Source organism: Hoplias malabaricus, chromosome 11, assembly GCF_029633855.1.
Source record: "Hoplias malabaricus isolate fHopMal1 chromosome 11, fHopMal1.hap1, whole genome shotgun sequence".
Lineage (NCBI taxonomy): Eukaryota > Metazoa > Chordata > Actinopteri > Characiformes > Erythrinidae > Hoplias > Hoplias malabaricus.
Window position 1 is genome coordinate 30,478,141 of NC_089810.1, and position 15,004 is coordinate 30,493,144.

At 40.5% G+C, this 15,004-nt stretch overlaps 1 protein-coding gene across 1 annotated transcript; it reads left to right on the plus strand.

Annotated features, from left to right (window-relative positions):
* Positions 1-507: 507 nt before the first annotated feature.
* si:ch211-151h10.2 (uncharacterized protein LOC567699 homolog) lies at positions 508-12,553 on the plus strand. The gene is made up of 9 exons (XM_066685540.1): positions 508-694; positions 2,679-2,892; positions 4,434-4,483; positions 5,029-5,155; positions 6,355-6,494; positions 6,775-6,955; positions 8,606-8,689; positions 8,780-8,875; positions 11,837-12,553. Exons 1-9 carry the CDS (start codon positions 585-587, stop codon positions 12,119-12,121), a joined length of 1,287 nt encoding a protein of 428 aa, XP_066541637.1. The 5' UTR covers positions 508-584; the 3' UTR covers positions 12,122-12,553.
* The last annotated feature ends 2,451 nt before the right edge of the window (positions 12,554-15,004 follow it).

Here is a 15,004-nt window from a genome sequence, read left to right on the forward strand (position 1 = left end):
GTGTCTGATCCACTTGTACCAGCATGTTACAGTCACTGCAGTGCTGAGGATGATCCACCATTTAAACTACACCTGCTCTTTAGTGGTCATATGGGGATGGAAAACACATCAACGCTGGGCTGTGGAGCAGTTCTATTTAGTGATCTAGTACTTTTGGGACAAGGTGGAGTGTTTGTGATCCAGTGCTAATCCCCCAACATCAGTACCTGAGTGCCACAGATACAACTCCTCTAACCTTGAATGTAAAGACTTCCCAGAATATTAGAGGCTGTTACTGCTACTAAGTTTGGGACAGAGGCTCTTTGTTTTTGGAGAATTACATTTATCAAACAGGTCAAACCTGCTACAATAGATCGATCCAAATCTCCAGCTGACGTCCCATAGATGGGCAGATTAGTGCTGTGTGCCACACAGCATTCCAGAGATTTTCTATGAACTGAACAAAAGCCACTAGAGGAGTTTGAATGAAACCCGCTGGACTGACTGGTGTTACTAGATTGACAAGCATTCTCTTCTTCCACTGCATCAATGGAGAGTTGGAAACACATCCATTCAACACGAGCAAATGCAGGAGAGTGGTCCTCATGCCTCAGCTGACCACAGTGGACACCAGGGGCCAAAATGTTTATAGAAATGAAGAGGGAGAGAAGGAGAAGGACAGGACAGAAGGAGAGCAGAGATGGAGCATTATGGAGTAAGTGTGAATGGTGTGTGGGGGATATGAGGACATGTGTGTATATGTACGGTAATGTCCTGCTCAAATTCACTCATTTTCAACTTCTTTATGGGTAATATCTCTCCACTTTTTGAAGCAGTATATTTGTCATGTGATGTGCGCTCACCACCGAACCTGTTTAGACTTGGCTAAAACTATTTATAGATGGCAGACATTTGCAAGTGTATACAGGTGTTGAGCAGCACATACAAAGGCGGGGGTTACAAAGGTAATATTGTGGCTGTGATGGGCAGCATGGTGGAGCAGTTCCAGGGACCTGGAGGTTGTGGGTTCGAGTCCCGCTCCGGGTGACTGTCTGTGAGGAGTGTTGTGTGTTCTCCCTGTGTCTGCGTGGGTTTCCTCCGGGTGACTGTCTGTGAAGAGTGTTGTGTTTTCCCCCTGTGTCTGCGTGGGTTTCCTCCGGGTGACTGTCTGTGAAGAGTGTTGTGTTTTCTCCCTGTGTCTGCGTGGGTTTCCTCCGGGTGACTGTCTGTGAAGAGTGTTGTATGTTCTCCCTGTGTCTGCGTGGGTTTCCTCCGGGTGACTGTCTGTGAGGAGTGTGGGTTTCCTCCCACTGTCCAAAAACATATGTTGGTAGGTGGATTGGCAACTCAAAAGTCTCCGTAGGTATGAATGTGTGTGTCTGTGTTGCCCTGTGAAGGACTGGCGCCGCCTCCAGGGTATATTCCCGCCTTGCGCCCAATGATTCCAGGTAGGCTCTGGACCCACCGCGACCCTGAACTGGATAAGCAGTTACAGATAATGAATAAATGAATGATGCAGTGCTGACTTGTTCATGAGTGTGTGGATACATGGTGTTGAGTTCTAATAGTGATAATATTACATAGAATATTTTTATATATATGATGAATAAAATTGTCAGCACAGTAGTGCAACAAGTAGTGTTGCTGAAATTCAGCTCTAGGGTCCTTGGGTTGTAGGTTCAAGCACTGCCTCAGGTGACTGTCTGTGAGGTGTGTTCTCCCAGTGTCTGTGTGGGTTGCCTCTGGGTTCCTCCCACAGTCCATAAACACACGTTAGCATGTTGACTGGCCATGCTAAATTGTGCATAGGTGTGAGTGTGTGGTGCCCTGTGATGGACTGGCACCCTGTCCATGGGTGTGTTCCCGCCTTGAGTCCAGTGATTCCGAGTTGTCTCTGGACCCACCACAACCCTGAACAAGGAAACTGGTTGAGTGAATAAATAATAATTATTTTTATTATATTCACAATCATGTTTTGTAATGTTCCCCATGGTCACACTTCTTAATCATTAGAATTGTCAGCATTCTATGTATGGGTTAAACCACTTCAGCGCCAGTGTAATGGAAAACCTGCTGCCAGCCTCAGTGTCTTCTTTGAAAACAGAAAATACAACTGAAATAAAAATCATTTTTTGTTGCTGGAAAGAATGTACTGCTAACTTTTATCAGCAACGCTCTGTCCCATCCATCTCTGGAAGAAGATCATGATATATTATGTGTATGAATAAATTTGAAAACTTTTTAATGTAATATATAATTATAATTCAGAGTTCCAACATTCTCCTGCTGTTCTTGTCATTTTATTGTAATTGTGGCATAATATCACTGCATGAGTTATGAGTTCCATCAAGAAAAAAGAGAAGAAAAGAGAAGAAGATGCATTGATTTGTTCTGTAATTGGGAATAATATTGAATCCAAAAGTAATGGTGAGTTTTTAAAGATGGTGATTGTGAATGCAGAGTATTATGCTTCATTTTTACCTTTTTTCAATTGCTAAAAAAATAAAATGACCATTGTCATTCAGCTGTTAAAAAATATTTTATATTGCAATTATGCATAAACAAAAACACTTTAAATTTTTATTTGGGCCCTTTAAAATCGGAGTACCCAAACCCTGTGTATGTTTTACATTTATTCCTTATTCATATATTTTTAGGTTTCTCCATTTTAATACCAGTACTCTTGCTCACCTCCTCAGTCTTCACTGGAAGTGTTTGCCCAGCTGGCACCATTGTATGGCCCATGTAACAGCACTATGGATGGTGGTCCAGGAAGAAGCCCCCTTACATCCCTCTGTCAGTCTTTTAGAGGCTGTGGACAGACTAAGACTCGCTGCACAACTGTGGACAGGCCTTTACCTCTGTGTTTCACTACTCTGCTTCATATGCAACTACAGTGAGACACATAAACAGGTGCGTTACATACACATATTATTAAAGGAGCAATACATAATTTGTCTTACCAAAAATAGCAAACAGTGGTAATAAAAAGTTTTATAAATTATTTGTGTATTTTTGTTTAAAAATGCAAGTATTAAATTGCTTTGTAGTCCAAGAAATTCACCAGTCTATGCTCCATTAAGTAGGTGTTCCTCAGGGGGCCTTCATTAAACGGTTTAGTACAGTATCCCTGATACATCCAGGCCTCTAACTGTTCAGTTGGTTTATGACAGTAGATTATGTCACTTAACAGAATATGGTATAGGTACCGTTTGTGTTTTTTATCAGTGTAAAAGTAAAAAGGTAACTACATAAAATTTTGTACAGGATCGCTGATTATATTCATTATTAATATTTTCCATTTTGTTTATATTAGTACTGCAATTATAGATACTAAATTATTTGTTTTGACTGCAACTTGAGCCTTTTTTTCTCCATGTTATAAACATTTTACACTGAAATTTGCTCATAACAGATGTGTTTACATATTATCTGGAGAAAGTGTGTTTGAAGTTTCAAGAAGACTTGTTTCAAGAGGTTATGTAGTTTGTTAATAATAATAATAATAATAATAATAATAATAATAATAATAATAATTATTATTATTATTATTATTATTATTATTATTATTATTTTAAAGAAATTATGCAGAAATAAATAAAGCACACTGTATGTATAAACATATTGGGACACTATTGGGACAGATGTATCACCAATATATTCCACAATCAAATATGGATGATATTACTAAAAAGAGAAAGCATTTAGAAACCACAGCAACTCAGTCACAAATTTGCAGATCATGAAAGGTTACAGAGCAGGGTCATTGTGTGCTGAGGTGCACAGTGTGTAAAAGTCGCCAGCACTCTGCTAACCCCCTCTGGCATTTACATCAGCAGAGAAACTGCACCAGGAGCTTCATGGCATATGGTTGAGCAGCTGCATGCAAGCCTTACATCACCAAGCACAATCCGAAGTGTCGGATGGAATGTTATAAAGCATGCCACCACTTGATTCTGGAGCAGTAGAAATGTGTTTTGTTGAGTGAAGAATCACGCTTCTCGATCTGGCAGTCTGATGGACAGGTCTGAATTTGGCAAATGCCAGAATTTTACTTACCTGACTGCCTTTGGTCAACTGTAACATCTGGTGGAGGAGGGATAATAAATTATACAAGGTGTTTTTGTTCCAGTGAAAAGGAACACTTAATGCTTCAGCATTAAAATTTTATGGGAACAGTTTGAGGAAGTTCCTTGTCTGTTCCAGTATGACTGTGCCCCAGTGCACAAAGCAAGTTCCATAAAGACATTAAGTGAGGAAGAACTCTGTGGACTGACTCAAACAGAGAGGTTTTCAACCAATTTCGCAAACCTAAATTTTAAACTCCTGTAGGTGTCAGCAGTACTCTCTCAATATAAAATCTTTAAAATGTAAACTTGTCTAAAGTTTTTAATGAATGTGACCTTGTATCTCATGAATGTACACTTTGCAATGTGTGATTTTTTTTTTATCAGGAGAATGGTGTTGTTGCTGTGAAACTAACTGAACAAGTCCAGCAGGCGTGGTGAGAAAATAATAATGAACAAACAAAACAAAACAAAATAAACGTTCAACACCAGGACACACCTTAGCACCTCAACCTTGTGTAATTTGAATTACTTCTGCTCAGCCGCTCTTATGGCAGGTTTCTCAACTTAATGATTATTTAGGTTATGAACCTCCCTGACTATAGCTAACTCATCACTGCAGAGAGAGAGTTTTTATCAAAAGTTTGGGGACACATGCCCAGGTGTTGTTTCCATGGTTATCAAATAATTTGCCTAATTTCGAAATGATGACTTTATATTTTAGACTCAGCAACAGAGTACATGTCATATACAACATTAAATTTCCTTTTTTCCACCACTTACAGACCTGAGATAAATACATAGATTAAAACAGACTGTTCAAAATATAAATACATACTAAAATAAAAAAAATTAGTTGTCTGAAGAATTCAAATTATGTTTTGAAAAACATTTTTAATCTGTAGTTGGTGAAATTTGCAGATTCTGAGCCCATGGTTGAGGAGGCTTTAGAAACCTACACTTTCTGTTTTTTCCTCTTCAGTCAGCAAGATGCAGGCCTTGTACCTGTTGTCATCGCTCTGATGGATGGCTTGGTTGTCTCCCTCCTCCAGGAACCCCTTTCAGAATCCAGTCTTCCACAGCTAAAAGGTCTCCTCTTAAGGCTGGAGGTCAGTGGAACAATGTGACTTTTAAACCTTTTTGCTTTATGACCTAGATTCTTCTTCTAACCCTCATGGATCTTCATGGTCTGGCTCCTGTGCATCTCTCTGATCTCATTTCTCTCTATTGTCCCTCGCATATTCTAAGATCCTTCTAAGAACTGTGGTCTTCTTATTGTTGTATCAACTACTTTGGGTTGCAGATCTTTTTCTCTTAGTAACTGCTTGTCGTCTTTCAATTTTTTGCTCAATACTTTCCTTTTTTTCTGCTTTGGATTCATCACAACCCACACTTTTCCTGTTTTATTTAAGTAAGGCATCACTGGGTTTGTGAAAGGCACTATATACTTAATATAGTGACTCATTCATTCATTGTCTGTTACTGCTTATCCAGCTCAGGGTCCCTAGCCTACCCAGAATCACAGGGCGCAAAGCAGGGACACACCCTGGATGGGGCGCCAGTCCTTCACATGGCTAGTTACAAATATGAAAATGAGATTTACTTTCACTTTTTCTATTTAAAATCATGATACATTTAAAATTTCATGATACACATGTATTCTAACAAAATCAGATACCAGTACCAGGGTCTTTGGAGGAAATACAGCGCCAAAACGCCAACCCAAAACATCCATCATATTTAACAAAAGGGATGAGGTTCTGTTCTCTGTATCTATTTTTCTTTTTTTATGACAAAGCTAACCTACTTTTTTGTTACAAATAAAGCTCAGTCTTATCTCTTCTAATTTTAGAACCTGGTTACAGCGAAAAGTTCCAGTGTGTAGGGAATTCCCGCAATGTCAAGAAATATTTGTTTTCATTTTACTTTGTTCTGAATCAGATGTTAAAAACTTGATAAAATTCCTTACCCTGCTGCAGAGGGCATTTGATACACCATTTACCAGTCCTCATGTTCAAATATCTGGCCTAGGGAGGAGTATAATACTGCAATGCTAATGAGAAATGTCAGTGCATTTGTAAATACCAGCCATGCTACATTATTAACCACCTTATCAAGGGAGATCCAAAAAGTTTCAGTAATTATGTATCTTTCTGGGACATTGATCTACAGTCATTACCTGGAACTTGAATACACATTGGTGTACAGTGCAGTGGTGTCAGAGAGCCTGAACATCACAAGAACTTTTCTGGGGTGGTTTTACAACAAATGTCCTCAGGGGAAAGTATAATATTTCTCTTTCAAGCAGGCAGTGTCTGAGAAAGTCAATAAGAACGACCTTCCCCTGGGGCTACTACTGCCGGTCAGTAATGGAGAAGACAGAAGATATGAGAAAGATTCTTCACTGAAAGACAGATTTAAACATATTTGCACTTACCTGCAGGACAGGTAAACACCTACAAAAAAAAAAAAAATATATATATATATATATATATATATATATATATATATATATATATATATATACACATTATTTTCTTGTCTGCCTGTAAAAAAGACTTGACATGATTTTATTAATTGTCAGCTGAATTGTGAAATTTTGCATCACAATGTCCAGACCCCAATGGAATATAATCAGATTATATAACTGTTAAAATTTAAACTCTGTTTAATGTTATCATCTTATTAACTCTCTCTCTCTCTCTCTCTCTCTCTCTCTCTCTCTCAGGGTGAGTAGTCTGCGGTCACTTCTCCAGATTCAGCATCAGTATGAACTGTGTCTGGCTGAACTTCAGCTGGGACTGCAGGAGAGCTGGAAACTGCTGGAGAATCTGCACACCAGAGTGACCCTGCAGCCTGAAAAGTGCCAGGGCTACGAAGACCCTCACACTGTCCTCTCTGATACAGAGGTCTAGAATTAAGAATAATAATAATAATAATACAAAACTGGGCCAGTGTAAAGCGTAAAAAGCATCAAATAAACCAGTTAATTAACTGTTAAACAATCAGTAGTTTTTGTGGGGGAAGAAAACCAAACTGCACTACTCAAAATCCTTTGTTTAAAAGAAAAAAACATTAATTCATAAAGTAATAGACCATTTACATATAAAAATGTATTCACTACTTACTAAATGAATGAGAAAACTGGCATTGATTTAAATTTATTCCTCAATATTACAGCAAAACAAAAGTTGTAATTGACTCTGTTATTAAACAGCCATTATAATGACACCTCGTGGCATGGAGGTATTCTAGATTCTAGTTATAAACTTGTTTTGAATGTGGGGGACATGCTGTCTGGAGCATAAACTGATCCGTTCAGATGTGACAAAGGAATTAGATGCATCATCTCATTTTTTTTCATTTAATAGTAATGTTAATTCTCTCCCATGAATGCTATTTGCTATGTTTTGGTGGTAAAAAAGAACGTATTGCTATTTTCAGGAGGACATCCGCGTGCCTTTGTTCGCGGATTACACAGTCACCCAGTTACCTGTGCTAATCAGGTCCTGCTACCATGGGGCCACCCCTCCAGCATATACAGGACCTAATTGTCATCAAGTGATCTCAAGGCGCACTTGCCAGTAGAAAGTAATCATTATAAGATTCCTGGCAACCAGTTGTAAGATTATAGGGGGGCTCTCCACCTTCTCTACCCTGGAAGCTCCATATCCCACCTCATCCCAACCCACAAGGGAGTGCCAAACCTATATGTAGGCGCACTGTATTTGGATCACCCTCCTCACCTGCACAAGGGGTGTTCTAGCTTGCAAGAGAAGAACTCCCTCGCAAGCCCGGTTGCCAGATAGGTTGTATCTGAAAACCGAAATCCCTAAGTACGTCCAGCGTGTACAATAGAGCACGACGACTAAATAGCCTACCAAATGTCCTGGCCCTAGCTGGACTCAGGCCTATGACTGACAGCATGTGGTTATTACATGAGGGCCAATTCCCCCTGGCATCCACAGGGAACCCGAAAACCTGCCACCTTTCTGCTCCAACCAGCGTGGCAATCTGAGATTCATAGGGTGCATAATATGCTACTTTTTCCTCCGCCGCAAGCCCAAAGGGACTGGGTAGAGTACTCAAATCACACCGTAACATCAATGACCAAGGCAGTGTTTCCTTTGGAGAATACCAGGTCCGGAAGTTTCAGTTTGCCCTCAGGTCCCCTGATCTTTGGTTCCTTAAGTACACTCCATCCCCACCTCTTGGCCTCCTTGGAGAGAAGGGCAAAAAACTGATTGTGTCTCTTGATTCTGCTGGCCTGAACTACGGGACACTGACCTAGAATGAGAGAGTAGGATTCCAAGCGTGCATAGCATCTCCGGCAATCTGCCCAACCCTTCGACCTTCACCCTTAGCTGCAACTCTGCGATGTAGTGTCTTTGTCTACACCCAGATCCTGCCTGGTTCTTCATTCACGCACTACTAATCGGGTTGTTAGCAAACCCCTCAAACCCACAGCCTTAAATTCCTAGCATATAAAACTGACAAGTGCCATATGAAAAATTATAAGGGAATTATCAAAAAGCTTCATGTCTCTGTGTCTGTTTCAGAGTATGTACACACAAATTGGTGTGTTCAGGAATAGAGTTCATGAGTGTCAGACACATCTCAACTCCAGCACACAGCTGTTTCAGGTGAAAGAATCCACACATGCACATTAGATTAGTCTATCGACATGTCATTTAGCTCTGCAGAGAGAATAACCCATGTTTCCTCTTCAACAGGAGCTGGAAAGCAGGCAGCAAGTCCTGGCTGAGGCTGTTAATCTAACATTGGAGTCTACATGGATCAAAGGCTTTCTGCAGTGCAACACTCAACAGGTATATTACAGATTTTAGCAATTACAGATAATGAATTGTGGAATATACAAAGACGTCACTGAGATAAGTGTCACGACCGGACAGAGAGCCGACTCTTGCGGATCACAGTAAAAATGAAGAGTTTATTCACAAGTCCAAAAGAGAAGACTCAATATAGAAGCGAGGGTCAAACACAGGGAGCAAAACAGTACCTTAGAGATATACCAATAGGCGTAGTCAAAAAACAGGCCAGAACCGGAGAATACCAACAATACCAAAGGGGCAAGGCAAAAGACGTAAACTGTAAACACAAACAATGAGTAGGCAACAGGATAACAGGACAGACAGGCTTCTAGAGAATGCTTTGTATGCTAGGACGAACCATGGCAATACTCGGCAAAGACTGGGAAATGACTGGGGTTTATATAAAAGTTACAAACAGATGTGCATGATTGGAATTCAGATGAATGGGACCGGTGTAGAGTTCACATTTGCTTTTGTCCGATTCAAAATGGCAGCTTGTAAACTAACACTGTTATGTTTCGAAGAGGTTCACACGCCTTGGATTCTTAGCCAATGAAAGACTCTGTTACTGAGGTTTTCCAAGCCTGTGGTACCCAGTAAGAGATTTTGTTTTGTGATGTCACTGGCTACATTTTGTGGGGGAGCTGTACTCATGGAAAAGCTATCAGGAACTGAAAAGCTAGTAGAGCTGTGCTGAGCAAGTACGGATGGAATGGCAATGGAAAAGAGACATAACAGAAATGTGCAGTATTCTCCTTCAAGCCAGTTCAGCTGAATATTGTTGTTTAGCAGTGACCTTCCTAGGGTATCCAATTTTGCAGTGACTGATAATTTTTGAAGAAAACTGCTGCAAATACAACTGAAGCTACTTGAAGCTCCAACTTTACTTGTACTTTTGTGAATTGTTTATGTAAAATGCAAGTTCAAAAATTTCTTCATGCTCTTAACATTTATTTAACTGACAAAAGTAAAAAAGAAAAAGTGTGTAAAGGACTGGCTCCCCCTCCAGGGTGTGTTCCTGCTTTGCACCCAGTGATTCCGGATAGTCTCCAGACCCACCACGTCCCTGAGATGGTTAAGCAGTTACACACAATGAAGGAATGAATAAATGGAAAAATAAACAAATTCAGAATATTAGAACTTAAAAGAAGTTGGGACAGAAGCATATTTGCCATAGTCTTACATCACCTTTTCTTTTAACAAAATTTTGTAATTCTTGGGGACATGAGGATACTTATTGTTGTAGATTTGCACACAAAATGTTTGCCAATTCTTCCCTGATAAGTGACTTCCGCTGCTGAAAAGTTTTGTCTGGTTCTCCTCTTTAAGATGCGCCATACGTTTCCATAGAAGATGAACTGCTGACTGGCCAAGGAAGATCATACACTCTGTGTCTACAAAGCCATGCTGTTGTAGCATGTGCAGAATGCCTGGAATTCTTAGTGAAATATCCATGGACATCCCTGTATATGTTAGCTTTTGCCCCCTTTGCTGATACTATTCCAGATAATCCCCATGTCTTTGGCACAGTGAACTCAATATCTGTTTGAAATGACAAGCGTCAATATGGACTCCTCTAATCACAGCACGTTTCCACAGTCCTCGGGGCTATTTGAGATGAGCTCAGGCCTGTTGAACTTGACAGCTTTACTGCGTAGATCTGATGTATGTTTTTTTTTTCCTGGCTAATTGAATGTTAATTTGCATTTTTTGATGCAGCGACAGACTGTGTAAAGTGACAATGATTTTTTGAAGCACTACTGAGTTTATGTGGCTATATATATCACAGTAGTATGACAGTTTCTCATACAAACCTTTCTCAGCAATAGAATCCGCTCATGTCTTTTTTGGATTCCCTGATATTTGACAGCATTATTTACAGTATATGGTAGGGGTACCCACACATTTTGGACTTGAGATCTACCTTTCTCAGGTGACAGGTCATTGTTATCTACCTTTCAGAATTATTTGGGGGCCAGGGGTAGGGGGGAAGTGCTCATCAGTGAGCGTGGACTGATTTGTGGCCTTAATTATTTTCATAGGGGAAAAGGCTGATTCACATTCACATTATTTAAATTAATTTAAATTCTTCATAACCTTGAGAAATGTTATTTTTGAACTGTCTGACAATTCTCTCACAGTATGTGGAACAGTATTAAATACCTACCGATACCTTTTTGCTGAAAAATGTGTGCCTTTGGACAATAATCAGTCTGATATCCTCAATAATCCTCCTTTTTTCAAAGTAAAAAAAATGCGATTACTTCAACATTTATTTAAAACCCTTTTCACCCTTTTTGTCTCTGTCCCAACCTTTTTGAGTTTGTTGCAGGGAACATGTTTGAAACTTTTTCATATTTACAAAATACGGTCATGGTCACACTGTTTGTGAGGAGTTGGTGTGTTCTCCCCGTGTCCATGTGGGTTTCCTCCGGGTGCTCTTTCCTCCCACCGCCCAAAAACACACGTTGGTAGGTGGATTGGTGACTACCAAAAAAGTATAAATAGGTTTGAGCGAACGTGTGAGTGTGTGTTGCTCTGTGAAGGACTGGCGCCCCCTTCAGGGCGTGTTTCCACCTTGCGCCCAATGAATTTGAATAGGCTCCGGATCCACTGTGACCCTGAACTGGATAAGTGCTTACAGACAATGAATGAATTAATGAAAATACAGTCAAACTGATCAATGAAATCACTGGAAATTCTATTCTTTGTACAAATTCAGTCAAATAAAAATGACAAATAATTGTTTTTATAGCATGCTAAAAAAGCCCATTTCCACACTGGGCTTTGTAGCATGCTCACAGTGCCAGAACCAACATAAACAAATCCATCTGAGATTACAGATGTAATCAAATGTAGCCTGGAGCAGATTTGAATTACCTGTCAAAAACATGTTAATCACCAAAATGCAAATGACACACAAAAGTAATTGTTACATTTTGTCCTTTTTACTGCCAGTTTGATGCAGTCCATGAGAATTTGGTGTCCCTGGAGCAGCAGATTCTAACCTTTGTGACCCACCTGAGAGACCTCAGAGCTTCAGAGGAAGAGAGGAACATCAGCTCTACTGATCTGGAGCACGTACAAAGCAATCCTTCATCACCTATCTCAGAGGTAGCTGTGAACAGTGCTGCTCTGCTCAGTGAGAGTCCTGTCCTGGACCCTGATCCAGAGCCTCCACCCAGATCCAGTTCCAGGCTCTCAGCTATGAACTGTCTGTGTGGGGTGAAACGAAAGAAATGAACTCTGTGAGAAACAAGCTTGTAATATTTTTCAGCCTTCTCTTTTACACTCTTCTCTGACCCTTGCCGCTGTCTGCAGCCAGAGCCAGGGTCTAGTGGTCTGCACTGTCCTTCTCTGCTGTCCCATCAGGGAGAGGTGCAGACAGCTGCCTCAGCACCAGGAAGAAAGATGGAGGCAAGATTTTCTACACTAAAAACACTGGGTTCAAAAGGAGCTTTTACAAGTGAAAAAGCACTGCCCACTTTTGATGTGTGATTATGTAAAAAATACTATGTAGTCATGAATTTTGCAGGTCAAACGATTTAGCTCCTTCAGAGCAATAGAAATTGTTTATTAATTTTTTTTAATTGAAAAAAAGGATATTAAAAATGTAATATTTAATTTAATTTATGGTTTACTTACTCTTTAAAGGCACTTTTGGAGAACTCCTCCTTCCCGTAGTATTTCTTTCAGAATCTCTTCCCTCCAAAGCATTGCAAGCCATTGAGAGGCATGAGCATGCTTTTTGTTTCTTTTAAGGTGGAATGGTATGTTTGTGTTCGAAGCCAACTGTAGCTTGTTTGTTGCCGGAGTTTAACTTGCCCATTTTTTTCACCATTCAATCCCCAGAGAAGCTCAGTTGTAACACGAGCTGTTAAATTTTCTGCCGTACCTTTTTTTCCTGAGAGTGTATGAGTTAACTTTCATGCAAAGATAGTTATGAAGTCAGTTCCACCTTAAGTAATGCCAAGTGTACTGGATTAAAATCATGTACATCATCTTTAAGGGCGGCACGGTGGCGCAGCAGGTAGTGTTGCAGTCACACAGCTCCAGGGACCTGGAGGTTGTGGGTTCGATTCCCGTTCCGGGTGACTGTCTGTGAGGAGTTGGTGTGTTCTCCCTGTGTCCGCGTGGGTTTCCTCCGGGTGCTCCGGTTTCCTCCCACAGTCCAAAAACACACGTTGGTAGGTGGATTGGCGACTCAAAAGTGTCCGTAGGTGTGAGTGTGTGAGTGAATGTGTGTGTGTGTGTGTGTTGCCCTGTGAAGGACTGGCGCCCCCTCCAGGGTGTGTTCCCGCCTTGCGCCCAATGATTCCAGGTAGGCTCTGGACCCACCGCGACCCTGAACTGGATAAGCGGTTACAGATAATGAATGAATGAAAATGAATCATCTTTAAGTGAAAATAATTATTTCAAACAACAATGTTAATACCCGCACTCATAGGTTTTGCATGAGTAAAAATCAATGTCAAACGTAATATTAAATAGTAATTATTTTAATGTATAATTACTGTAATATATATATAATTATATATATAATATATAATATTACCATATATATATATGTTAATTTCTAATCCCAAATTCTGTGAAAATTATATGCAAGGTTTTTTTTTAAATTTTGAATTGCATTCAGGAAACTAATTTTATAATTGTAAAGTAGCTATTTAATATATAATGGTTATGTATTTAATATGTATGTTTTTACGTGTTTTATAATATAAGCATGATTGTTTTGACAGGTGAGCTGACCAAATAACGACAAATATTTAATTTGTGGCTGGTAGTACTCACTGTTCTAATCTGCTCTATAACTCCAATTACTAATGCACGTTAATTATGAGCTTTGGAATATAGCTTTCCCTGCAGTTGTTATTTTCCGCGTTCACCACCCGATGGCAGTATTTTTTGAATGACTGCTGGAGAATAAATCGTCCCGTATGGAGTGTCCATGTTTTATCAGGGGATGACAAACATGACATTCAACATGTCCTCATTTTATTAAAAATGTCTATGTAGATTTTAGGAAGCTTGTTGGTGCAACAGGTTGTGTCACAGTCACACAGTTTGTCTTGAGGTTGTGGGTTGTGGGTCACTCTGTATTATATGTTTCGTGTGTTCTCCCTGTATCTCTGTGGGTTCTCTGAATGATCCACTACATACACACACACACACACACACACACACACACACACACACCTATCGACATTTTTTTGAGCTCCAATTCACCTACCAACGTCTGTTTTTAGATCGTGGGACCCACACAAGCACAGGGTAAACACACCACACTCCTCACAGACACTCACCCAGAGGAAACCCACGCAGACACAGAGAGAACACACCACACTCCTCACAGACAGTCACCCGGAGGAAACCCACACAAGCACAGAGAGAACACACCACACTCCTCACAGACAGTCACCCGGAGGAAACCCACACAAGCACAGAGAGAACACACCACACTCCTCACAGACAGTCACTCGGAGGAAACCCACACAAGCACAGGGAGAACACACCACACTCCTCACAGACAGTCACCCGGAGGAAACCCACGCAGACACAGAGAGAACACACCACACTCCTCACAGACAGTCACCCGGAGGAAACCCACACAAGCACAGAGAGAACACACCACACTCCTCACAGACAGTCACCCGGAGGAAACCCACACAAGCACAGAGAGAACACACCACACTCCTCACAGACAGTCACTCGGAGGAAACCCACACAAGCACAGGGAGAACACACCACACTCCTCTCAAACAGTCACCCGGGGGAAACCCACGCAGACACAGGGAGAACACACCACACTCCTCACAGACAGTCACCTGGAGCGGGATTGGAATCCACAACCTTCAGGTCCCTGTGACACTACCTGCTGTGCCACCATCCCACCTGAGATACTGAGTCATTAATTATAATGATCATTAAATCATAAACATTAGAATCTTTCCCATTATTGTCTTGTTCATACTATTTACCCTCTAATACACTAATAGGCCTTGGGACTGAAAACTTGAACAAGAACTTGGTTTACTGGTCATGGTGGAGTGAGTGTTTAGATTACTAACACACAATCAACTTCAATCTCCTGGCAAATGTGCATCACACATACCACTGTGA

Bases quoted from the DNA above. Each gene is read 5' to 3' on its own strand.
- si:ch211-151h10.2 (XM_066685540.1), top strand. From the start codon at position 585: ATGCCTCAGCTGACCACAGTGGACACCAGGGGCCAAAATGTTTATAGA. The intron at 6,495-6,774 runs GTAAACACCTAC...TCTCTCTCTCAG, and splicing joins TGCACTTACCTGCAGGACAG to GGTGAGTAGTCTGCGGTCAC. The intron at 6,956-8,605 runs GTCTAGAATTAA...TGTCTGTTTCAG, and splicing joins CTGTCCTCTCTGATACAGAG to AGTATGTACACACAAATTGG.